This window comes from Pipistrellus hanaki, assembly GCF_964339955.1.
Source record: "Pipistrellus hanaki genome assembly, chromosome: 1".
Taxonomy (NCBI): Eukaryota; Metazoa; Chordata; class Mammalia; order Chiroptera; family Vespertilionidae; genus Pipistrellus; species Pipistrellus hanaki.
The window spans coordinates 118,472,939-118,497,947 of NC_140503.1; the positions used below are offsets into that span (position 1 = coordinate 118,472,939).

The 25,009-nt window shown below is 41.0% G+C and overlaps 1 protein-coding gene across 4 annotated transcripts in view; it reads right to left on the reverse strand.

Moving 5' to 3' along the window:
* The window catches only part of RSU1 (Ras suppressor protein 1), a 223,674-nt gene that overhangs the window by 195,957 nt on the left and 2,708 nt on the right, over positions 1-25,009 (reverse strand). For all 4 annotated transcript variants that reach the window (XM_084871373.1, XM_084871374.1, XM_084871376.1 and 1 more), the window contains exon 3: positions 8,113-8,163. In XM_084871373.1, coding sequence (XP_084727499.1) covers positions 8,113-8,163 — 51 coding nt within the window. The remainder of the gene's footprint in view (positions 1-8,112; positions 8,164-25,009) is intronic.

Below are 25,009 nucleotides of genomic sequence, written 5' to 3' on the forward strand. Positions count from 1 at the left end.
TTTCTCCCCATCCTTTCACCTAAAATCATGATATGCTGAAGAGTGGTCCTTCGGAGTCTATACACTGTGGGGTGCCTTAAGGACACCCTCCAGTGCTGGCTCCCATGTTTCCTGGAGAAAGGTGAGGATGCATCTCAATTTCTTGATGGGAAGAGCAGGATTAAGAGAGAGGGGCGGGCACTTCTGATCAGAGAAGAATCAGGTGATTACACCAAAGAATATATAGGCAGGATAAAAGAGTAAAGAAACAGCAAAACACTAGACAAAAGAGGATTCACTGAAAATAGCTGGAAAAAAAGGTCAAAGAGTTATACTAGTGGCCAACCATATCAGAGTGGTGTTCTGTTCCATTAAGTTAAGTAGCAAAGAGAAAAAAAAAATGAAATGGGAAAGATTCTCAAGGTTTTATTGGAAGATACACACACACACACTCTACTTAAGGTTACCAATTCTTATTTAAACTCTTATTTAAATTTAAAAATTTTAATTGAAGCAGACAAGGGGTGCTTATGAACATTTTTAAAACACTATCAACAATGAACTTCACATTACATTAAATATCATCATTTTAAAGATTGTACAAATTTCCAGGAAACACTCCTCTAGGAAATAGCATTAGTGTATCTACACTACAAATACAGAGTTGGGCAAAAGTAAGTTTATAGTTGTTCATTTGGAAAATAATACAGTAATTTATAGGTAAGACAAAGACAATAGGTACTCACAACTGTAAAATTACTTTTGCCCCCCCCCCCCTATACTAATGTTATCTTTCCCCTAGCCTAGGGTTTCTAAGTTGGAGCTACATGCACCCCTAAAGAATTCATGGATAATTTTAGCAGGATCTACAAACTGGTTGAAATTATAACCATTATGTGCACATTTCTAAGAATCATGAACACAGCTTTCACCCTATTCTTTATAAAGGTCAGTGAGTTATGAAATGTTAAAAAGAGTGAGCTGCCCTAAAAGAATGTTGTATATAGGCAAGAAGGGCACCTTTTAGAATCCTCTCCCAGCCTCCTCAACACTACACACTTGTGTACACACACACACACACACACACACACACACTCTATATAGGACCAAGAGATGACTGAACATACATTTTTGCTATTAAATCAATTCTCTTTGAGAGTTCTATTGTAAATAGTAAGAGAAACTCTCTTCAGCATCAGCTCCCCAAAGGACCTAGTTATGATTTGGAAAGGCACAGGTTCAACCCGCTCCCACGTTATTTTCCCCACAGCCTACCAGCATTCTGAAATTATCTGTCTTCCACTTAAAAATACACAGTGTAAGGATAACACACCACAGCTAGCTAGCTTCCTCTTAGTGCAGAGCAGGATTCCAAGAAAGGGATTCCAGAAGAGGTCCACTGTGGCTGGTGGGGCTGGCAAGAAACACGTCAGCTGTGAGCCGAGGACACTATACCATTGAGAGCCTGTTTCTCCAATGTCACCCACTGACTTGGCTGTGCTGGCCAACCCAACAGATTCCTTCACAGGATGACTTTATATGCTTTCTTACTAAAACCAAAAACACCAAACTGCCAACTATAGGCAACATTTTATGATAACCTAACCACTGGTACCATCCAATAGTGTATAAGTCAAAGCTGTCTGACTTGAAAATGCTAGGTATGTATTTTTTTCAAATCCAGTCTTTCAAATAATGGCATGATATCAAACTGATAAATGTACACTAATTTAAAAAATAAGCTATTGATCAAGCCTCTGTATTATAAATACAGTAATACTTTGTTAAAATGCAAACAGCAAGTTGTTTTGACATTGTCCCAAGATAAATTCATGACAGAGAAATGATTTATTTTGCAAATTCCCCTTCACAGTTTAATTTCATACTAGCCATGCACAAGAACTTTTGCATAAGGGCATGACAAATAATCTGTGAGAGAGGAAATAACTAGAGACTTCAGAACAGGAAGGTGTTGAAAGACTGGTGAAGGTCATCCTTATGAATTGGAATAGTTAAGTTTTCTCATTCATCTCAACAATCAATTATGTCTGTAGGAAAGTGTTTCAATTTATTATACTTTTAAAAAAAACTGCTTAATTTTCTTCATTATAATTGGATCTGCATATTGGGAGAATACATTATTTTATATAGATCATGGTGCTTAATTCATTTATAGTAACACTTATGAAAATCCCATCAATATGCATCTGCATAAAATTTCAAAACATTTCATTAGCTTCTATGTACTTAGAACATTATCTTTGATAAAGAAATTATTGAAATCACAAAAAAAAAACACCTAGCATTTCTTGTTCGCTATAATTTCAAATTCATACACGAGCTGAGTAATAGGAAATAATCTGCTTTAAAAACACACGTTTCGCCATAAAACCTGTTTACTGCCTGTCTAGCCATTTCCGATACATTAAATGACAAGATATGGTCCCATTAAGGCCTGAAACTGCAGGCAAAACTGCTAATACCTCAAGAAAAGGTTTTACATGGCAGTTAAAAGTTCAAAGTATAAAACCACACAATTACATTCAGAGACTAACACTTAGAAAAGGTTTACACAGAGTGAACTGCTAACAGTTTGCACAGAGCAAAAAATATATCCTTTGTATTTCTTGCCCAAAATGAGTGATTCCTCCTTAATACATGGGTCACAAAACGAAAAAAATATTGTTGTCATATTTAAGGTTCTAGCAATATCTATATATGGATTTTGCTATAAGAATAAAATAATCTTTAATACTAAGTAAAGCATCATGTTAGAAAATTAATGCTCAGCCGAAACCGGTTTGGCTCAGCAGTAGAGCGTCAGTCTGTGGACTGAAAGGTCCCAGGTTCTATTCCGGTCAAGGGCATGTACATTGATTGCAGGCACATTTCCGGTAGGGGGTGTGCAAGAGGCAGCTGGTCGATGTTTCTCTCTCATTGACGTTCTAGCTCTCTATCTCTCTCCCTTCCTCTCTGTAAAAAAAATAAATAAATAAAAAACAAAATCAATAAAGTATATATTTTTTTAAATTAAAAAAAAGAAAATTAATGCTCAGGGATTATTTTATTACTGATGCAGAATATAATTCATTTCATAATGTACAGTATTTTTTCTTAGATAATGATTGATATAAGAATCAATATAAATATGCACATTTTCCTGATTTTCACATGGTTATTTTTTTAATTCAATCTGATTACATACATGTATACATATTTTAAACTTTCTTCTACAGGGGGAAAAAAATCACATATACTCAACAAAAATATTGCAGAAGGCAAAATCCTTCCAATGAAAAAATATTGGAAAAAAAGTTTTTAACTTGAGAGAGTAGCCATTATAACACTAAAAAATGATGTGTGAAAATGAATGTACAAATTTAGTAGCAAAACAGAAAAATAACATCGTTCAGTCTACTTTAATTATGGTAAACTATAATGTAAATGGAAAGAGCAACATGCCCTGTTGAACAGAGCTGAAAAGCTTGCAAAAAATTTCATCTGATACCATTTTGGTTTTTAATCTTTAGTTAGGCCCAAGACCAGAAAGGGGGAAAAATACCTATCTCAACAGTGACCTCTAGTGGACAAGTGTTGAAATGATAGTTTCAAAAATTTTTCTAAGCCTGAAAAGGAGCAGGAAAACATTTACAAAACTAACACTTCCAAACACTGTAAGAAGAAGCAAGGATAAGATTAAAGAGTGCACTGAAAAGACTTCGATAGCACTGGCTTACAAGAGAGGGTCATCACAAAAGCAGCAGGGCAGAGACTGAGGAAGACAGCTGGAATAGCTGCTATGTTCCCTTCTTTAGAAGCCCAAAGCTGCCCTGGGGCATCATCTCAGTCTGCTGGGACTTGGCACTACCCATCAGCTACCAATCTAATGCTCCATCAGTATGAACTGAGAACCTACCCTGTTTCCCCGAAAATAAGACAGTGTCTTATATTAATTTTTGCTCCCAAAGATGCGCTAGGTCTTATTTTCAGGGGATGTCTTATTTTTCCATGAAGAAGAATACGGTACACATTTATTGTTAAATGAAAATAATGGAAATTTATTACCTGTATACGATATGGTAGTACGGTAGTTGTCAACACAAACCAGACAAACTGAATCCTACAGTATCAAGAATTTACTCATTTATTCAATGAAAATCATGTCATCATCTTCTGGAACATCATCATAACAATCCAATTCCTGAATTCCCTGGTGAATTTCTTGTGACTCCATTTCTTTCAGAATCAGTGGACCAAATCTCTCATGTTTAGCCGGGGGGGGGGGGGGGGGGGGGCCTTATTTTCGGGGGGATGCCTTATATTTCACTCAGAAGGAAACCTGTAAGTAGGTCTTATTTTTGGAGGATGTTTTATTTTCAGGGAAACACGGTATTTCATGCTCACCATGCTTTGGGCACTTTTGTGGGGGGTAGGATACATAGCATCAGACAGGGCTCCTCACCTCAAGAAACATCTAAAATAGTTAATTCTATGAAGAAATTAGCAACTAACTTGGGACCTTAAATACAGAATATGAAACTAACTTTACGTGAGAGTCCTGGGCCCAGAAGAAGCGAGACCTAGGGTGGTAAAAGCAGACCCACGAGGCCGCTGCGGGGGGAGAACCATGAGCGGCACAGCACGGTGCCAGCCTGCCCTCCCGGATCCTAAGATGTCTGTGAGGAACGCCATCCCACACATCATTCCTCAGGACTGAAAGGGCCCCAGTGACTACAAGGATGATGCGATGATGGGACACCAATTTCCAGGACATAAGGTAAAGTTTCTTTACAGCTCTCACAGTCTAGCACAGGGGTCTTCAAACTACGGCCGCGGGCCACATGCGGCCCCCAGGGGAGTCTGATCCTGCCCGCCAGGTTTTTTGGGCAGTGAGCGCAGCCGAGGTGTTACAGTAGGAATTAGTAGTTCATATAGTCCGGCCCTCCAGCTCTCTGAGGGACCGTGATCTGGCCCCCACTTTAAAAAGTTTGAGGACCCCTGGAGCATGTTTGAAATGGGCCCATGGCTTAGGAATAGAAGTTTGTGGTGACAACACTTCCTGGGAAAGCCTGAAAACGTCCAGTTCTTACACTGACCATTCACCTCAGGCCAGCTTTCCTCCCCGTCACGGACTGCCACCATCCATCAGCTGTTCTGCACAGGTAATTACTGGGAGGCCACTGTGTGCTCAGCAAGAACAAGACATGAAAGAAGTTGAGGACACAGTCCTGCTTTCAATAAAGCCTAAGATTTTTGGAAAGAGAGAAGGAACATGAAACACTCAGCCGGGATGTTCGACATTGGCTTAAAGAATCTATGAGGAGTAGGTAGGAGCTCGGGGAAGAAAGATTTCCAGTTGGCCAGGGTAGTCGGGGAGCCTGGAGAGGAGGGTGGCGGCAAGGCCACTGCAGAATAGAGAGGAAAGGGCAAGCTGGCCTAGAACAGAGCAGGGCTAGGCACCTGAAGGGGAGAGGAATCTTCCTGTGGCAGCACATAGTGAGGAAAGGCTGGCTAGGATGGGGGCCAGAGCAGAACTGGTTTGGAAAGGCAAGCAGCGCCTTTTACAGGATATGTGTGGTATCACAGGGAAAGGGGAGTTCTGAAGGGCTGGTCTGTGGTGAACCTCATCTTTACTCTGAAACCATTCCCCTTGGGCCAGAAAGGAAACTGTGGGGTTCTGAGATTGTACCTGTCCAGTCATAGCAGAAGGAAATGGTCCTTGGCTATTCTGCCTCCGCCCTCCTAGTCATGTATGCATCAAGGAGAGTGGCTGCAGGCAGGGCCATTTGCCACTGACTTCCCTGTTTCCAAAACTCATCAGCATTGCCCCCTGCCCCAGGTTTAAATTTCAGTAGTGTCACTGTAGTAATGATGAAACTCTCTCAGTGATTACCTTGACAATTTTGAAATATTTCTATGAATTGTAATTTAGAAAGCATCAAGAATTTATGCTCATAAAATCTTGAGGAATTTAAAGACTATCAGCCCACTTTCACCTTCCTCACGGCCTCACTGGTACTGTGTCAAGTGGGCCTGTCAATATCAAAACTAGCAGCAGGGAAAGAAAGTTAACTAACGCAGCATCACAGTGTCCCCACAGATACTAACTCAAATGCGTGGAGTGAATCGGTGGCCCGGCCCAGGGCCCCAGTTTGAGTAAGCCAGTCAGTCATCCCATAAGTCCACAGTGGGAATTTTAGAGTTCAGTGCAACTGGCATGCAAAGAGATAAACACAAATACTTTTGCAAGATAAAAGCACTACTGAGGCCCCTATTAAAAACCACAGAAAGTGAAAGACACTGATTACAATAAAACATGACAGGAGGATGTGCTCGGCCACATACACATAATGCATATTTATATTGCCATCAAATGGACATATTTACTATAAACACTTGGAAAGCCATTCTGAAGTCATTCATTTAAATGCCAGAAAAACAGTAAAAGATGCTAATTTGACCTTAGTGGGACAGACCGGGTGTCACTGACAATACTCGCAATGGCATGAAACAGAATTTACCAAGATGATTAATTAGAGTTTACTGGATAAGAGTGTCTCAAATGAGGAAAGAAGAAGGGGGGGGGGGGGGACAGGAAGGAAGAAATATGAAGTTTGGATCCATTTAAAGTCAACCTTTTAAGTCCATATTTTTATGTCTCTAAGTTAATCTCCTATCAAATGCCTAGAGAAAAGACTGATCCATGGACACATGAGATTTCTATCTCTGTGGAAGTATATAAGAAATAAACTACAACCATCTGAAAGATATTTTAAAAGAATACATCAATTAATTAAATAATATGAATAAAGCAAGTTTTGCTTTCTTGTTTAAATGTAAAGTGTTTCATTCTAATGATGATGCATAAGATAAGAGTGGCAATTAAGAAATATTTTTATGAACTACGGAGTATAAAGCTTTAGGACTTCTGCTCACAAAATCTTGGGGAAATCAGGGATCATGCCGTCCACCCTTCTAAACAAACAGCAACACCCTCTGACTGGGATTAGATTCTCAGTGGACAGCAGGACCATTTGCTACAAAAACAATAAAGACAGCTGCATGTCACCTGTTACAAAAACGACCCCAAGGGACTTGTCGCCCTCACTTTCAGCTTCTGTGGCCCCTACTACTAAAATGTGACAATTGTGCCACTCTGCCTTTGCCTTACAAATATGCACGTTTTGCTAAAAATGAACTAATCTGCCTGTCTCCTGCACATGAGGGGCCCTGCCACTCCTGATTCTCAATAATCAACAGCTCTGTGACATTGCTTCAAGCTGTACATAATGCCCATAAATTCATGACACAAATCCCTCAGGATGACATTCTGCTCAATTTCATCGGACTCAGAAAGCTCCCGAACAAATTCTTGCCACATGATTAGAAAATCACTCAAGGCTGCAGGAAATATGGCAAGCACAAAGAAGTGACAGTCAATTAGGAATGAGAAAGGAGAGTGGGGCGCTGTCATTAAAAAATCTTTAAAGCCACAGCTAAAAATAAAATGGCCCATATCATTCATGCAAGGTATTCTTATAAGAACCGGTATTAAACCTACCATATGTTAACTATACCATGATACTACTGATGTCCAATAGAAACCAGACTCCAGAATTGTTTAAAATGCAGATTCAAATATATATAATTCATGCAACTCTGTGGTTTCCCCCACACACACGCCCCCCCACCCCCCCCCCCCAAACACACACATTAAGCTGGGAAGGAAAGTATATCAACAGGTAAATTTTTCCCCTTTGAAGAGGAAATATAGATGAAAGCAAAAAACTCTTATTCTAATTATGTTTTTACACTTTTTTTTCATGAAATATTAATGAATGGCTCAGCAGTTCAGGTCACTGCAGCATTTATCATCTCTAAATGGGACTAATTCCACAGAAACAAAATGTCACTTTCTTTCTTCAGTTTATACACTCAATAGGAAAGAATCCTCAAAATAGAGCAATGTACAAAATATGGGAAGACAATATGCTCTTGTATCTTAGTGTCACCAAAATAAACTTTAGAATTCCCCAAATAAACATGTGTCTTTAAAGGAAACAAGAGAATCAGCAGTATCACCACATTTCCTACAAGGCAGACACTGAGAAACAAATGGGAAAGTCAACTCACTTATTAGCTTGTTGTGGCTGAGGACCAGTTGTGTGATGTGGGATAAGGAGACTGTAAAAGAAAAGAAAAAATCACACAATTAGTTAATGTACCCAAATTATAGTTACACTCCTACAATGAAAAGTGCTAAATTATTTTCACAGGTTGAAGTGTTACCTCTCACAAAAATGACTCAACGATTCATATAACACTGTCGGTAAATGTTAAATCAAATTAAGAAAAGTCATGCAATTAGCAGTGCAATCAGCACAGCAAGTTGGAGCTAATGAGATTAATGAGCGGGATCAGACATTCCAAGGGCCAGTCAGCTTTGCTTGCAGAGCTGGTTTCTGCTGGCCCAGCCTCAGTGATCCATCTCAGTAACTGTGCCAGTCAGAGAACCGGCCAAGAGTGTGGAAGGCACAAAGCCCTCACCCAAGCTAACAAACCATCACACCAAGACAAAAAGATCACACAACAGGCTCATCCAATCCAAACTGTCAATGGTGTGGCTGTTGAAAATCATGATTTACTTACTTATTCTTGTATGGCTTTGACCTACCTCAGTCAGTGGGTTATAATCTAAAATTACTACTAGCAGTATGTATGTTGTTTGAACTGTCCCAGTTGGCCAGTGTGTGCCCCTCTAACCTGGTTGCTAAGCCCCTTTGGCAAGTCCCATCCCTCTGAGCACACCCTTGCATTCTGCACAAGATATTCAAGTTCTTCTGATACTTTTCTGCCAAAGCCCCGGAATTAGCCATTTCTAGAATGAGTTCTAGTTCCTTTTTGTGGAAAATGCATACATAAGCCATAATCTGGGCTCTAGATGTGTTCATTGTCATCTAGGAGCTCAATGTTCTCAGCCCCTCTCAGTGGACAGAACTGGAGAACATATGAATGAACACACACACACACACACACACACCTGTGTTCGCTTCACTATTTATAGTATTGAAAACTATGAATTCACACCAACAAATCTGATTTCAATACAGGACACAGTTCATTCAAGTTTTCTTCCTTTCCTTGTTTGTAATCCCCTTCCCTAATAGTGAGACCTCTGACTTACATTACCTTTAACCTACTTGCTTACTTCATTGATACTTCTACACATAACTGCATCAAATTATCTTATAGCTTATGCTTATCTGCAGGGAATCCAAAAGTCTGGTAAATTCTTGGTCACAAGCAGGACAATAGGTTGGCTAGAGATGTGTACCTTTGCATTTAAAGCTGAAATTGCCTCCGAAGTCCCCAGAGCCAGCTTCTACATGTTGACTGATGGCTTACACCTGGCTACAGGTACATGACCAGTCGGGCATAACGACACTGCTGGACATTTTTGGCTGGGCTTCCCTGAAACCCTGATTCTTCCACATGTCTTGATGGTTCATATCTTGAGACAAAAGATGTTCTGAGCACCTTAAAAAAAAAACATCCTAGGGAATCACTAGTGAGCCTCCCAGACCCCTGAGGCTCACCATGTTTTATTACTCCTGCTAAACCATGTATGTTGTGGATTCTTCTGTTCCACCATCACACTGTCTGTGCTCAGACTCACCCTCCTCATCTGCCCTCACCCTCCTCACCCTGCCTCGCTTTAAACCACTCAAGCCAGGTTTGCCACCCCGCACAGATGCCCCCCTCATCCCACTCAGGTTCCCACACCTGCTGTGGGCCATCATGCCCCCAAATCTGAACACCTCTCTTTTTCTGTCCCACCTACTGGCTTTAGGACTGAACAACTACAGAAGGGGGAAGAAAAAGGCAAAGAGGAAGGAGAAAAGCATGTTTGTGATGTGTAATTGTCACATGACACTGCAGAGGATCTCATACATTTTTTGCTTATGAAAGTTAAGATTTTCTTGTCCACCAAACATAGCATTCCTTTATCTCTATGTTATATAGTCTGATAAAAAAAAAAAAACAATCAAAGAGCTGCCCTCCGAACAAACAAGATAAAATGGATTCACAGACAGATCAGTTGAGACTACGATCAACCGCATGTGAGATCAAACCACAAATAACAAAGGTTACACATAACAGAAGTTTCTCCCTTATTTATACACAGGCAATCCAGAGATTCCTGGTATCTATCATCCTCAATGCATGGATCCCATCTCATGGTCCACAATGGCTGCCTAAGCTTAGCCATCATGTCTGCATTCCCTTCAGAAGGACAGAAAGGAAGGGGGGGAAAAAAAGCCTTCCTCCTTTAGAAAATTTCCAAGAAATTGCACATGGCACTTCTACTTATAAGCAATTAATCAAAATGTTGTAATACAGTCATGCCTAGCTGCAAGAGAGGCAGGGAAATGCAGTCTGTATTCCAGGTGACCATCGGCCAGCTAAAATTAGGGGTTTTATTATCAAGAAAGATGGGGCAAACTGAAACTAGCAGACAACAACCTCTTCCCAATAGCAAACTACTCCAATTAACTGTCACAGAAATCAACTATTATTATAAAGAAAACTAACAATCCTATCTCCTCCTGCCTTAATTTTTCCTAAAATGACACAACTAGCTAATTAAAAACAAAGAAATTTTGCTCTCCTCCCAACTAACATTTACCATGAAAGATTTAAATTAGTAAAAGCTGGTACTCTTCAACCACTTTATTGTGTCATTTCAATAAGCATTTAGCAAGAAATAAACTGGTGAAATTTGTAAGTTTCTTTTTTTTTAAAATAGAGAACATAAGTCCAGTTGTTGCTTCAGCTAATCATATTAGAATGTGTTTTTTTTTTTTTTTCTCTCTCTCTCACTATTGTTATAGGGCTACCTGCTAAAGTAGGTAAGAGGGAGAAAAATTAGAGCAGAAAAGAAAAGTTAATAAAAGACCTTACAGGAAATATTTAGGACAACAAAGGACTCTGGGCTGGGAGAGCAGTAAGATTGGTCAGAGTTAATCACAAAGCCTGGTACAGGCAAAGACCAAGTAGGGACAGGAATATTCATAAAAGCCACGATACCCTCCCACTTGGCAATGTCGAGTTCATTGTGAGTCTCCTAAGGAAACTGCACAGTTAAAAAAGAAGGAAGGAGCATTTTCTCAGTCCTTTGAGATTTTGCTTCCTGGCAATTGTCATCACCTTGGCTCAAATAAACTCATAAAAATTCTTTAAAAAGGGGAGGAGGGAAGAAACGGTCTACCAATATAGAATGGATTATTTAAAAGTACAAAAGCCACTCTAGTCAAACACGTTGGGGAAATGGGAGCAGGCTGTACCCTGACCTGGATCACACACTGGGAGACCTTCCACTGTGTGAATAACACACTTTAATGGTCCTGCTAGCCATTAACTGTCAAGAATGAGCACTGCCAGAACACTGAGGACTGTTATTGAAATGCCTACAACAATATTAAACTATGCTTTGCCCAGTCATTTTCAAAGATGAGTATATTTCAAAAGTCAACTAAATAACTAAGAAGTATGGTTGAAAGTAGAATATTTTCAAAATCAACTAAATAACTAAGCATTGTATTGGCATACACAGTTAAGTGCTAGCATGCCTTGACTACCATTTTGTCTCAAGCCTTTAGAAATGGGATTTGAGTGAACACTGTTTAAGGCCAAAATGAACAGTGGAAAACAAAACCATTGGGAGGGATGTGTTTCTGAAGGGAAGGGTGGTGGGGTGAGGTTGCTGGCACTGTACAGGTGATTTATGGTCATTGATTGTCGGCAGGAAAATGCTCAAAGAGGACCTGGTTGCTTCAGAAATTTCACAAGTCAAGGCCTCACTTATTGGATATTTACTGAGCACACTGAATGTCCTGAGTGTCCAGGTGTCTCTGTCTTGGAGATCCCTGTAGAAGTAATGTTGACCAGACATTCTGGTTAGCCTGGGACAGTCTGAGACTGTCTGCTGTTTCTCTCAGAACTGTACTGGTTAGGATGCCAAATTACTTAGTCACTCAATTTAGTGAGCATGCCCCAAAATCTTAAAACGTAAGGTAAACCCTACAATGAGAGGTATGGAAGGATTGATGAGGAAAGAAATCTATCTGCAGGGATAATGGCAGTTTAGAAGGAAATGTTGCTTATTGTGGGGTGAATGACACAGCCAAAAGGCTACCGGACCGAGGTGCACCAGGCACTGAAGCTGGACGTGGAAGACATATGGAAACTGGGGGTATGGAAGCCATCCCAGCTTCCACATCTGAGACAGAAAACAGGGAAGGTACAGAACAGGAGGGAGCAGCCAATATCTTAATGAAATAAACTCAGAAAAATAAAAGGACGAACTACACACTACTAGAAAAAGAATTGCCTTTTCTAGATAACACAACGGAAGCAGATGTTATGTAAAATAGGTTCAGTTTTTTACCCTTCTTCTGCAGCACAAAGTAGGTAGCATGAGATGAGAAAAATAAGCATGATAAAATCCACAGCCCCCTAAGATGAAATTATCGACTTGCTTTCAAAATAACCTAACATATCACCAAGATGTGGCACACTGGAAATTGTCTCTAATTTCATTTTGGTAAATTAGAAAGCAAATGATCCCTTTGGTAGTACTTCAGAGAAGGTAGAAAGTTCTGGCTTTACAGCATGACATTTACATCCAGAAAAAACACGGCCAGGATGGCACTAGGGGAATGAGACTTGAAAATACACAAAGTGGTATGAGGCCTGAAAGTGTCTGCAATCTTGTCACGGGTCAGAACAGCCATCTTTGGGTTACAAAGGAAAGGTTCTATAACATTGGTCACAAAAACTGGACTGCACTCTGAATGGAAGCAATCAGAAAAACACTGCTTTCACCAGAAGGCCAATGGTCACTCCTTCTTGACAGCTCCTGTGTGTGTCAAATATTGCAGTGTTGGGAAAACCACCATACCTCCTGGATATTCAAAGAGGGCCACCTTGTTTGACAACCACAGGTGGCACTCTTCAAATTCTGTACTGCACCCGGCTGGTATGGCTCAGTGGTTGAGCATTGACCTATGAATCAGGAGGTTACAATTTGATTCCTGGTCAGAGTACATTTCTGGGTTGCAGGCTCCATCCCCAGTGTGGGGCTTGCAGAAGGCAGCCAATCAATGATTCCTTCTCCATCACTGATGTTTCTCTCTCTTTGTCCCTCTCTTCCTCTCTGAAATAAATACATAAATTCTGTGCTGCCCCTCAAATTACACTGCATACAGTATCCTATGTTGTTTCCTCCCAAGTTGCAGACCAAAAAGAATTAATTTGAACTTTATTCTTTATGTTGAAAAATGGTCCAAATGGCTATTCCATTTTGGCTCCCCAGTAGGCTAGACACAGCAACAGCCTTACACGATGCTGATTCAGAGACCCCATGGGCATGTGGGAGTGGCCAGATTTCAGCACCAGGAAGCAACGCTGACCAAGTTGGGTTCTGCATCTCCAGGTTGCATGATTAAAATGCCTGCCATGTTGCATGGCTGAAGTTATTTCACCCATGGTAGTAAGCTAAAGATTCAGATCTTCTTAAATATGCAGCTTCTCACAATATATTAAAGTGAAGAGAGACAATAAAATGTTTGGTACTAAGATATAATACAAATATCATATTCATCAATACACTCAGAATCAGAAAAACATTTTTTTACATTTCATTCATAACTTAAAACTTAAAAAAAAAAATCACGATGGTACAAAAACCTTCCTTTACTTCATATCTAATTACTTTGAAGAGTTGGAAATTCTTTAGTAGCAAGTGTTTAAAACTGATTACTTGACTGAATTCTATTTACAGATAAAAGGGCCATCAACCATAATTAATTGCTTTCACTCAACAGAAAGCAATTTATCATATGTGATCACTGAAAAAAAGCGATACTTTTGATACATAAATAAGAGCAGAGATTCACAAGTGAGAACATCCGTGAGCTAGTCATTGAAGGGGGGATTGCATCAATTGGGACATTAAGTACTGTCCGTGGTTTCAGGCACCCACTGGGGGTTCTTGGCCTGTATCCCTTGCATATAAGAAGTGACTACTGCCTATGACAGGCAAAGGATTACCATTCTTAATACATAATGAATTTTTTCATTAGTAAAATGAAAAAACTATGCTGCTCCTTAAATAAAGAATGATGTCAGTAGTATCTGGTACAGAGTAGGTTCTCAAAAAATGGTGGTTATGTTTATTAATAATTAGGAAATTCTGCATTGGTTCAGCTGACGCACAGACTGCTGTGATCTTCTTGTTGGAGCTCTGCCGGGCAGAAGGCTGGCGGTGATAAGTTTAATGGTCTCTGGAGTGAGGTGTGGGTTTGTGGGGCCATCGGGGACACATCAGTGTATGCGAGAGGAGAGGGTGGGGGAACAAGCTGGAGCTGGACTGTGGGGACAGACATCATGCCAGAAGATCTAAGGACCCTGTAGCTGTTCAGAAAAATAATGCATACCAGGTCTGAGCTGGGAACAGCGGGGTGTCCATCCGGGGAAACTAGTTATCGGAGGCTGGGGAAGGAAGCAGCTGGAGGTCAGGATAAGGCATGTCATAGGGAGAAGCTGAAAGCCGAGGGTAAAAACAACCATGAACTGCCCGTGAGGACCAAACCATGGGTGCGGGTGAGAACAGGTGGCACAGGGGCTCTCAAGCATCGAGGCTCGATGTTTCTAGCTCTCTATCCCTCTCCCTTCCTCTCTGTAAAAAATCAATAAAACCTATTTTTAAAAAATTGGTAAACATTAGTTATTAATGGTATTACCGTATTTTACTTTAACATTTTTTTTATTCCAGTGAGTGTCAATAAAGTGCTTATTACTTTATTGCCACTCTGATGTAGCAGACATCACAAAAATATTAGTTATTTCTTATCTCGTTTTTAAAATTTGTTTCACAGAATCAAATAATGGAATTCAGGTTTTCATCTTCAAAATGGGGAAGGTGTGCTCTAGAGAAATGAGGGATTTTTATAAGGGTCTCATGGGACTACAATCTGGGTCTTAGGCTACTTCAGTTACTTTACGTGACTGTCATAATTCATTCAAAATATAAATGAATTTTCCCACTCAGGTTCATCCTCATTTTGGTAAAACAGGAATTTCCACCATCTTGAAGAGAATACTCCATCCCGATGTAGACAGTATTTTCCCATATTGGAAAGAAGCTGAAGATCTGGAATCTGGACACCTAGGCTGCAGTTCATTCTGACTCTGGTGCCTGTGGAACCTGAGAAAACTCACTTTACCTTTCTGTAAAATCCCAGTTACCTTACCTGTAAATGGGGAGCTTAACTTTTTGATTTCTGGGATTCTAGAACTGGTTCCTAAAAATACACCTATTTTACGTTACACAGATAAAATAGTTCAAGCAAGAAAAATTAGTCAATATAGACAACCCACAGAAGGAGGGGAAAGCAGAGAGGAAGATAGATATAGACTAAAACTAACTCTGGCCCTGGCTGGTTTGGCTCAATGGATAGAGAATCTGCCTGCCGCCTGAAAGGTCCCAGGTTTGTTCTGGTCAAGGGCACATGCCTGGGTGCACGCTTGATCCCCAGTAGGGGGCATGCAGGAGGCAGCCAGTCAATGATTATCTCTCATCATTGATATTTCTATCTCTCTCCCTTACCCTTCCTCTCTGAAATCAATAAAAATATTTATTTTTTTAAAAAACTGACTCTGGATTTTAAAGATTTTACTAACCTTGAAAAAACTTACAAGTATTTCCATATATATATATATATATATATATATATATATATATATATATACACATACATATATATATATATAAATATTTATTTTAGAGGCCCGGTGCATGAAATTCGTGCACGAGTGGGGGGTATCCCTAAGCCCAGCCTGCACCCTCTCCAATCTGGGACCCCTCGAGGGATGTAAAACTGCCCAGTGGGATCGGGTCTAAATGGGCAGTTGGATATCCCTCTCACAATCCAGGACTGCTGGCTCCCAACTGCTCGCCTGCCTGCTTTCCTGATTGCCCCTAACTGCTTCTTCCTGCCAGCCTGATCACCATCTAACCACTCCCATGCCAGCCTGATTGATGTCTAACTGCTCCTCTCCCAGCCTGTTTGCCCCCAACTTCCTTCCTCTGCTGGCCTGGTCACCCCTAACTGCCCTCCCCTGCAGGCTTGATCACCTACAACTGCCCTCCCTTGCAGGCCTGGTGACTCTCAACTGCCCTCCCCTGCTGGCCATCTTGTGGTGGCCATCTTGTGTCCACTTGGGGGCAGGATCTTTGACCACATGGGGGCAGCATTCTTGTGTGTCGAGTGATGGTCAATCTGCATATTACTCTTTTATTAGATAGGATAGAGGCCTGGTGCACGGGTGGGGCCCAGCTGATTTGTCCTGAAGGGTATCCCGGATCAGGGTGGGGGTTCCCTTGGGGTGTGGGGCAGCCTGGGTGAGGGGCTTGTGGTAGTTTGCAGGCTGGCCATCCCTCCCACCCCCACCCTGCCGGGCCCAAGCAGAGGCCCTGGTATCTGGAATTTATTTACCTTCTACTATTGAAACTTTGTAGCCTGGAGCAGAGTCAAGCCTCCTGCTTGCTTTTAGCCATTTCTGTTTGGTTTTATGTATCTTCTATAATATAATTGAAACTTTGTAGCCTTGTGTGGAGGGCTAGGCTGGCCAGAGCAGGTGGAAAGCTTTGCTTCCTCCGTTGCCGGGGGCAACCCTGTCCTGCTCTCTCCAGCTCAGTGTACACTTACTGAATTAGCCGTTTTACCTTTACATGTGCATGTGCCTGTCAAAAATGTCAGTGACATAAATAAGGTGAGATAGAGTAAGTTAAGAGCACAGCTTCTGAAGTCTGACTGCCTGGGTTGCAAGCCTGGCTCCACTAGTGATTAGCTGTGTGACTCAGAGCTGGTCACTTAAGTTCTAGAAATCCCTTTCCTCAGGTATAACCTGGAAGATGATGAGGATAGGATGATAATAATCATAATGAAATTGTGAGGTTCAAAAGAAATAAGCCATAATGAGAGTACAAAGTCTGGCAAATGGCACGTATGTGTGTTTGTGCATGTGTGTTAATATACTCCATTATACATGGCATTTTAATTATACAATATTATCTGTTTCTTACACTTCTAATAAAGAAGGCACACCTTAAAGAATACAAATATGTAACAGGTTAAATAAGTAACTTTTACATAGCCTGAAAACTTAAAAAACCAACTTACATATGAACATCGGCAAAACAGTCTTTTGTATACTGAGATTGCAAACCAGGTTACCAATCTGATCTGTACTATGCCTTAAAAAAACAAGAGGCCAAGACTTTATTAACTAGGTGGTCTGATGTGTGTCTATTGTGTGGCCCAATTTGGACTTAAAACTGAGATCTATTCTGGACCTAGAAGAATAATTAGCAGATGTACAGAAAAATATATTAAATGAAAGATTCTCTACGAAACACAGGTAAATGATAGCTAACAGTACCATTTGATGTAATTCAGGTTTATTCTGTTATGATATATAAGAAGTCCAATGCATGAATTCCTGCATGGGTGGGGTCCAGCCGGCCTGCCCCAATGGGGACCCATCGGTCTGTGCTGGTGAGGGGGAGGGGCCTCGGGGAATTGGCAGGCTGGCCAATTCCAAGGTATTGGGGGCCGATCAGGGGCAGGGCCAGCTGGGGTGAGGAGTCATAGGTGGCTGGCTGCTGGCCCCACCCCTCATCAGGGTGTTGGGGGTCGATCTGGGCCTGGATCAGGCTGGTTGGCAGTGGCAGTGTGTGTCATAGCCACCAATCATTCTGGTTCTCTTGCCTTTCCGGTCGCTGGGCTTTTGTATATATATATATATATAGATGAACCAATATTTCCCAAACACAATCTTCTGTAGCACCAGACTTCATAAAGTGTTCTAAACTAATGTTCTAAGTTTGAAGACAGAAAAAATGAATTAATATGCAGTGCAAAGTCATCTCACATCTGATCACTAAATTCAGTTAAGATTAATAGTTTTTTTGAAAACTGTAAGGAAAAAGAAGGGTTCACGGCTAATACTGACCAGATAGAGAATAAGTTGCTTCTAGTGTTTTCCTCCACAGTTAAAGCTCTGCCACAATATATATGGTAAGACAGACTCACAGACAGAGAGCAGGCAGACAGTTCTGGGAGTAAAGATGGAGGAGTAGTGGGATTGAGCAAAAAAAAAAAAAAAGAGAGAGAGAGAGAGAGAGAGAAGAGAGAGAGAAGAGAGAGAGAGAGAGAAAGAGAGAGAGAGAGAGAGAGAGAGAGAGAGAGAGGGAAAACTCATGGACGTGGACAACACGGGTGATTCTGGGAGGGTAGACAGAGATGGAGGAGGGTATAAGGGGAAATAAATGGGGATGACAAAAGTAAAATAAAGAAAAAAATATGATAAACTTAAGTTTCCAGGCTGCAGGCTACCCAAATGATGCTTCTTTTTTTTGTTTTGTTTTTTTTGTTTGTTTGTTTGTCCAGAGTTTTCAAGAATTCTGAACATGAATGCTTTGTAGCAAGGCCTGTTGTCCCAGGCACTCCAGAAATCCTACTCCTTAACATTGAGCCAGGCCTTTGTTACACTTCAGGGATGGGAAACAACACAGCCCAGTTATTATAGAGCAAAAGTGTTAGATACACTTAAGTGTGAACTCTGATTCTGTCACTAACTGTGTGATGCTGGGACTTACAGCCTCTAGATCACCTTCTGCTTGCTCATCTGTAAACGTTGCAGCAAGGGGTGATATTGTAAGTGAGAAGTATTTGTCCCAGTGTAAGTAGACACGCATGAACCATTCAGAACCTCTAATATAGATATGATGGGGTGAACTATGGCTCCTAAGATTCCCCTGTAGAAGCCCTAACCCCCAGTATCTCAGAATGTCACTGTATTTGGAGACATGACCTTTAAACGAGTTAAAATGCAGCCATTAAGGTGAGCCGTAATGAAAATTGACTGTATCTGTATGAGACAAGGAAAGTGGACTCACAGAGACACACCAGGGACAGGCATGCTCAGAGGGAACACCATGTGAGGACACAGCAAGAAAGCGTCCATCACAAGCCAAAGAAAGATGCCTCAAGAGAAACCTGCCCTGCCTACACCTTGATCTTGGAGTCCCAGCCTTTCAAACTGTAAGAAAATGTCTTTTGTTTAAGTCCCCTGTCCTCCCCCGCTCCCATCCCATCTGTGGCATTGTGCATGGTAGCCCCAGCACTGTTAAACATCACACACTGATGAAATATGCCCCAAGGGGCGATGGCAAGTTCCATTCGCCCTGTCACTAGGAAACTCACGATTAGTGCCTCTCAATCCTCTCTATTGGGAAGCCCCTGTGCCTCCAGCAGAGGCTTCAGGCCGAACTGCAGTTATGAAATGCCCCAATCATAAAGATGCTTTGGAGCAGACAGACCATGGCAAGGGGAGGTTCTTTTGGCTATAAGCTTCTAGGATGAAGTACCATAGAAGAGGATGTCCTTTCACCTGAAGAAAGAGGCATGATGGGGCAAGAGGAGGCAACTGCGCAAGCAGGAGTGAACGATGAAGAGAGTGAGCTGAGGAGGCCTGAGGAAACCGCAGAGGCTCCACACTGACCCATGCTGGTCAGGCACTTGGCCTACATGGACTGTTCCTAGGCCACATTTTTATGCTTTTGCCTTAAAAAGTAAAAAAGTAAATAAATAAATCAACCTGTACGAACTTGCTATTCAATGAAGCAAGAGACCTTTATATAATGGACAGACATCAATTCTAGTTTTTGCTTTGTACTAATGTATCTCATTTATCTAGATCGAATTCTTTAAACCAGGTTCTTGTAAATTCATGAAGAGGATCTAGGATCTGGTTTGCAATTATTATCCATATCAACTCTAGCACTTTTTATCACAATTAAAGCTGGCTATAATGGCAAAGCAATGGGTGTTATAGTTTCTTATAAGAATCTAGCTACTTCTAATCCATTAACCAGCTTACAGTTTTCTTAACTTAGCAAATATTAATCATTGGGTAATTTAAAGATTCAACAGGGAAGAAGCACCCAAAGACTCAGCTTACATCGTGCCCATCACAAAAATAAATACATTCAATAAATAGCTATAGGGTGACATACTGTATCTTAGCTATTATTTGAAATCTGCCAACAGTTTTAATGCCTGCCATCCTCAACAGACAGGAGCACACTACAACTAAAATCCTGTGAAACACCCAGCTGCCCAGCCACCTCCCACCCTGTCCCTGGCTCCTGACCCCATCACACTGGCATGCCCACTTAATGTCTCCCAGGAAACCTCAGTCAGATGAGGAAGGAGGCACTAGGTGCCCAGACTCCATGAACCAGTGAGACAAGAAGTGAAGATCACTGGAGAAGTGCCATGACCGAGAATTCAAAACACAAAACAGACACTGTTTTGCATATTTTACATAATCAGATAAAAGTTTGAAATATTAATAATATTGAATATTAAGAATAATATGTGCCATGAGATAGACTGAATGTTTAGGTTTCCCCTAAAAGTCATATACTGAAAACTAACCCCCATTTTGTGATGGTATTAGGAGAGGGGGACCTTTGGGAGGTGATGAGGTCTTCATGCATTAAGTATTAGTGCCCTTTATAAAGAGACTTCTTGTCCTTTTCACCATGTGAGGACACAGTGAGGCGGCCATCTATGTAACAGGAAGTGGGTCCACACCAGACAGGGAATCTGCCCATTCCTTGATCTTAGACTTCCAACCTCTAGAACCATGAGAAATAAATTTCTGTCACTTATAAGCCACCCAGCCTGAATGAATGGACCAAGACATGCTAGATGGTATTCAAGGCATTTCACAGATAATGACTCAGCAATTCTATCAAGTAGCTACTCTTACTATTTTCATCTCACAGATGCAAAATCAGAGAGGTTAAGTGACTTTCCCAAGGTTAAACTGCTGGTGACATAAAGCTGCTCACCAAAAAGAAGCTAAGGCTGACAGGAACCAAAATGCCCAATGATTGAAAAATTGTAAAAGGTCATTCATTGTTAGTTCAGTTATATCAAAGGGGTGACAATTTTTTCCTTTAATTTCCTACCTGGATGAAACATTTTGCTTCTACTCTGTCCTAAAATAAAAAATTGAGCACTAAACAGTTCTATCATGTTCCTGATGGTTGCAAACTGTTCCCTCTGGAGAGTTGGGGAGAAGTCTGTGGCAGGGACACAGAGGCAACATCCCCTCCGCTGTGCTGTGCTCTCCACCCTAGCGCATCTGAACTCTTAGTTAATGCAATAGCCTCCTTCTTCAAGCAACTTTCCCCAAGCACAATGCCAAGTACAGAGATAACAGAAGCAAGCACACTAGGCCCAAAAGAGCCACTGAACTGGGATGGTGGGGAAGCCTCTCAATGGAGTTATGTAGATAGATAAATCATTCTTTCTTTTATAAGCACTAAGTGACAAGGGAGGGATTAGTTAGCTGGGGTGAGAAAAGGGCCGCCCAGGCCAAGATACTGCAGGGTGGAGAGGGTCAATGTGGAAAAGAGAGGGGACATCTGTAATACTTACAACAATAAAGATGAACATTTAAAACACACACACAAAAAGGAAACCACAAAGAAACACAAAGGTGGGCATATACAGGCAACTTAGAGGAGTCGAAATACAAAAGGTCTTAATAAAAGATCACAACTAACAAGACATGGTCTTCCCAGATCTTTAACTTTCCCCTCAAAGACAACCTACAGGCACACTCAGAGATACTGCCGGTTCAGTCCCAGACTACCTCCATAAGCCAGTATATCGCAATAAATAGTCATAATCCCTTTGTGCTGGAGGGTCTTTGACTTCAATTTGTAAAAATTAGCAATATCTGTGAAGTACAATAATAAAAGATATGTCTGTAACTGATAATTCCTAACAGCTTTTGAAACCAGAGAATTTATGAGTACTTTTGTGGATTATTTTATAGGCTCCTTTAGAAAGACCTCTGAGGCAGGTTATTTTTTTAAAGATAGATCTGAAAGATATTTCAGACTAACCTGAAAATAAAAACTGATAAAGGCCTGAACACCCAGAGGGTAATAAACTTAAAGAGATTAAAACGACACAAAAGACTTAAGTAAAAGAAATGGGGCAAGTCTTGCAGAATCCTGACGGGATTCTCGCTCCCGGAAGCGGATTACAGGACCCTTCAAAAGCATCCAGTGAAGACAGCTGCTGTGTGGGAGAGTTTCTGCAGTGAAAGTTCTTCAATAAAAAGAACAAAATCGGTGCCGTTACACTTGGAAGCTTTAAAGAGAACATGTGTGCAGATTACAGATCACATAGGAAAACTATGAAGAAAAAGAAAAAATGAAGGGTAATTAAAAAAATAACAGCAATTATTTTAACAACTAAATTTATAAGAACTCTAGGCAAAAGTACCATACCCTCCAGATTCTAATAAGCCATGTAAAAAATATCCACAAAGGCCCTAGCCGGTTTGGCTCAGTGGAGAGAGTTGTTAGCCTGTGGATTGAAGGGTCCCAGGTTCAATTCCAGTCAAGGGCACATGCTTGGGTTGTGTAGGGGGGCCGCGTAGGAGGCAGCGATCAATCGATGATTCTCTCTCATCATTGATGTTTCTTTCTCTCCCTCTCCCTTCCTCTCTGAAATCAATTTTTAAAAAAGATTTAAACAAAAATCCCCACAAGGCGCAAATCCCTCACTGTCTAATTAACCATGCTCTTCTTGGTTCAGGCCAATATGGTAGAACTGGTGATAGCTGAGGCTTACCAAGTTCCATCTGGAACTTCCCATTAACCTGTTAACCGGGGAGTTCCCTTTTTAATGACACAACCTGTAACAGGTGCGTACTCTTTCACTAGGACGTGTCAGTACGTCACGCCCAGAGGACGTAATTTCATATTATTTTTTTTATTTATACTTAATGAAAATAAATGAAATATATATATATATATATATATATATATATATATTCGTTTATTTATATATATAAAGCACAAAGGAAAATACAAAATTACAAAAAAAATAGAAAAGAATACCGACAAAAAAAAAAATGTACACGTCTAATTAAAAAATTATAAATTTTACAAACAATGATAAAGAGATTACAAAAAATAGCCGAAGCCGGTTTGGCTCAGTGGATAGAGCGTCAGCCTTCGGACCTAAAGGTCCCGGGTTCGAGTCCGGTCAAGGGCATGTACCTTGGTTGCCGGCACATCCCCAGTGGAGGGTGTGCAAGAGGCAGCTGATCGATGTTTCTCTCTCATCTCATCGATATTTCTAACTCTCTATCCCTCCCCTTTCCTTCCTCTCTGTAAAGAATCAATAAAATATTTAAAAAAACAAACAAAAAAAGATTACAAAAAATATACACCGTCCCTCTCGGGGCGCAACATAGATTTCAAGGATGTATTCATACGTCCTACCGGTTCCTGATATTGTTTATGTTTGACATATTTATAGGTCCCGCTCAGTTAACAGGTTAATAGTTAACATTTCATGTACAGGCATAATGCTCAGCAGCTGACATACATCAGTGCACTTAACACTTAACCCAGGGTTGGCAAACTGCGGCTCTCGAGCCACATGCGGCTCTTTGGCCACTTGAGATTGGCTCTTCCACAAAATATCACAGCCTGGGCCAGTCTATTTTGAAGAAGTGGCGTAAGAAGAAGTTTAAGTTTAAATAAGTTGGCTCTCAAAAGAGATTTCAATAGTCGTACTGTTGATATTTGGCTCTGTTGACTAATGAGTTTGCCAACCACTACATTAAACTAATCCAACCAAATGGCTACTTACATCTCCATTTGACAATGAGGAAGCTGAGGCACAGAAAGGTTAAGCAGCTTCTCTACAGTAGTAAATAGAAGATGGAGAATCTGAAGCCACTCAGTTCCACTCCAAGGCCCCACTTCTGAGAGTCCAGCATCAGACAGGAAACTCTAGAACCTGTCTGCTGGCTGTCTCTGGCCTAGGAAGTTTTCTCCGTCAGAAAGCTTTTGGTCTCTAAGTTCCTGAAAACATTTTTTAAAGCCAGGTACTATCTCAGAGGAAGTCCTGCCCTTCTAAGACACAACTCTCCCAGGCTGGCAGACAGATGGACAGCTCAAAAGAGAATAAGTACAAATATCCATTCTTATCTGTGGAGATAAGAATGAACATACTTCCTGGGGAGTTCAGTGGAAGAGAATGGTTATTGTGTCTCATAATTTCCCTTTAATGTCCTTACACTTTTTTCAGTTTCTCCAAAGATAAGAGGCTTATCTTAGCACTAAACCAATAAAACTATTCATAAAACTACATGATAAGAAGCTAAAAAATGTTACAAGTAAAAGGCTATGACTTCTCATGTTGCAATTAACATAATCTCATCCAATATTTTAATAAGATGTGCAGTACTGACACAGGGATCCCAGGAGGAGTTGGCTTTGGAAGGCATTCAGGACCCTCCCGGCGCCAGAAGTCAGGGAGCTATCGCAGAAAGCAGCCACTCCTTGGGTCTACACACACTCCAGCGGCCAAACTCACTTCCACTGAACTCGCCAGGAAGTACATTCTTCCTTTAGTATGCTCTCCAGGAAAAATTAAGAATGATCTTACTTTCCACCACCTCATAGGATGACGGAAACATCTTTTTCAGGAAGCAAGTGGCTCTTTTTTCTTCGGTAAAAGTCAAGGCCTCAAGAGAGATAACACAATTGAACCAATATAGCTACACCACTCTCCTTACTTATCATATAAATATTACAGAAAAAAAAAATCCTCTTGAAAGCTGAGCAATATGTTTTTTTTGCTGAAAGCAACCTCTTTCTTCCAGCCCATGAGAAAATGCATGCCGCTCCCCACCTCCTCCCTCCACTGCGGCGGTGTCCCCAGTGATCAGCAGGACCAGCTCGGGGACACATCCAGGCCTACAAGTGCCAATTCAGCACTAGAGACATCTGCTCCGTTGCTGCCCCTGGGAAGCCATCACCACTGAGAGAGGCCAACACATAGCAGGAGGCTGAGATGCT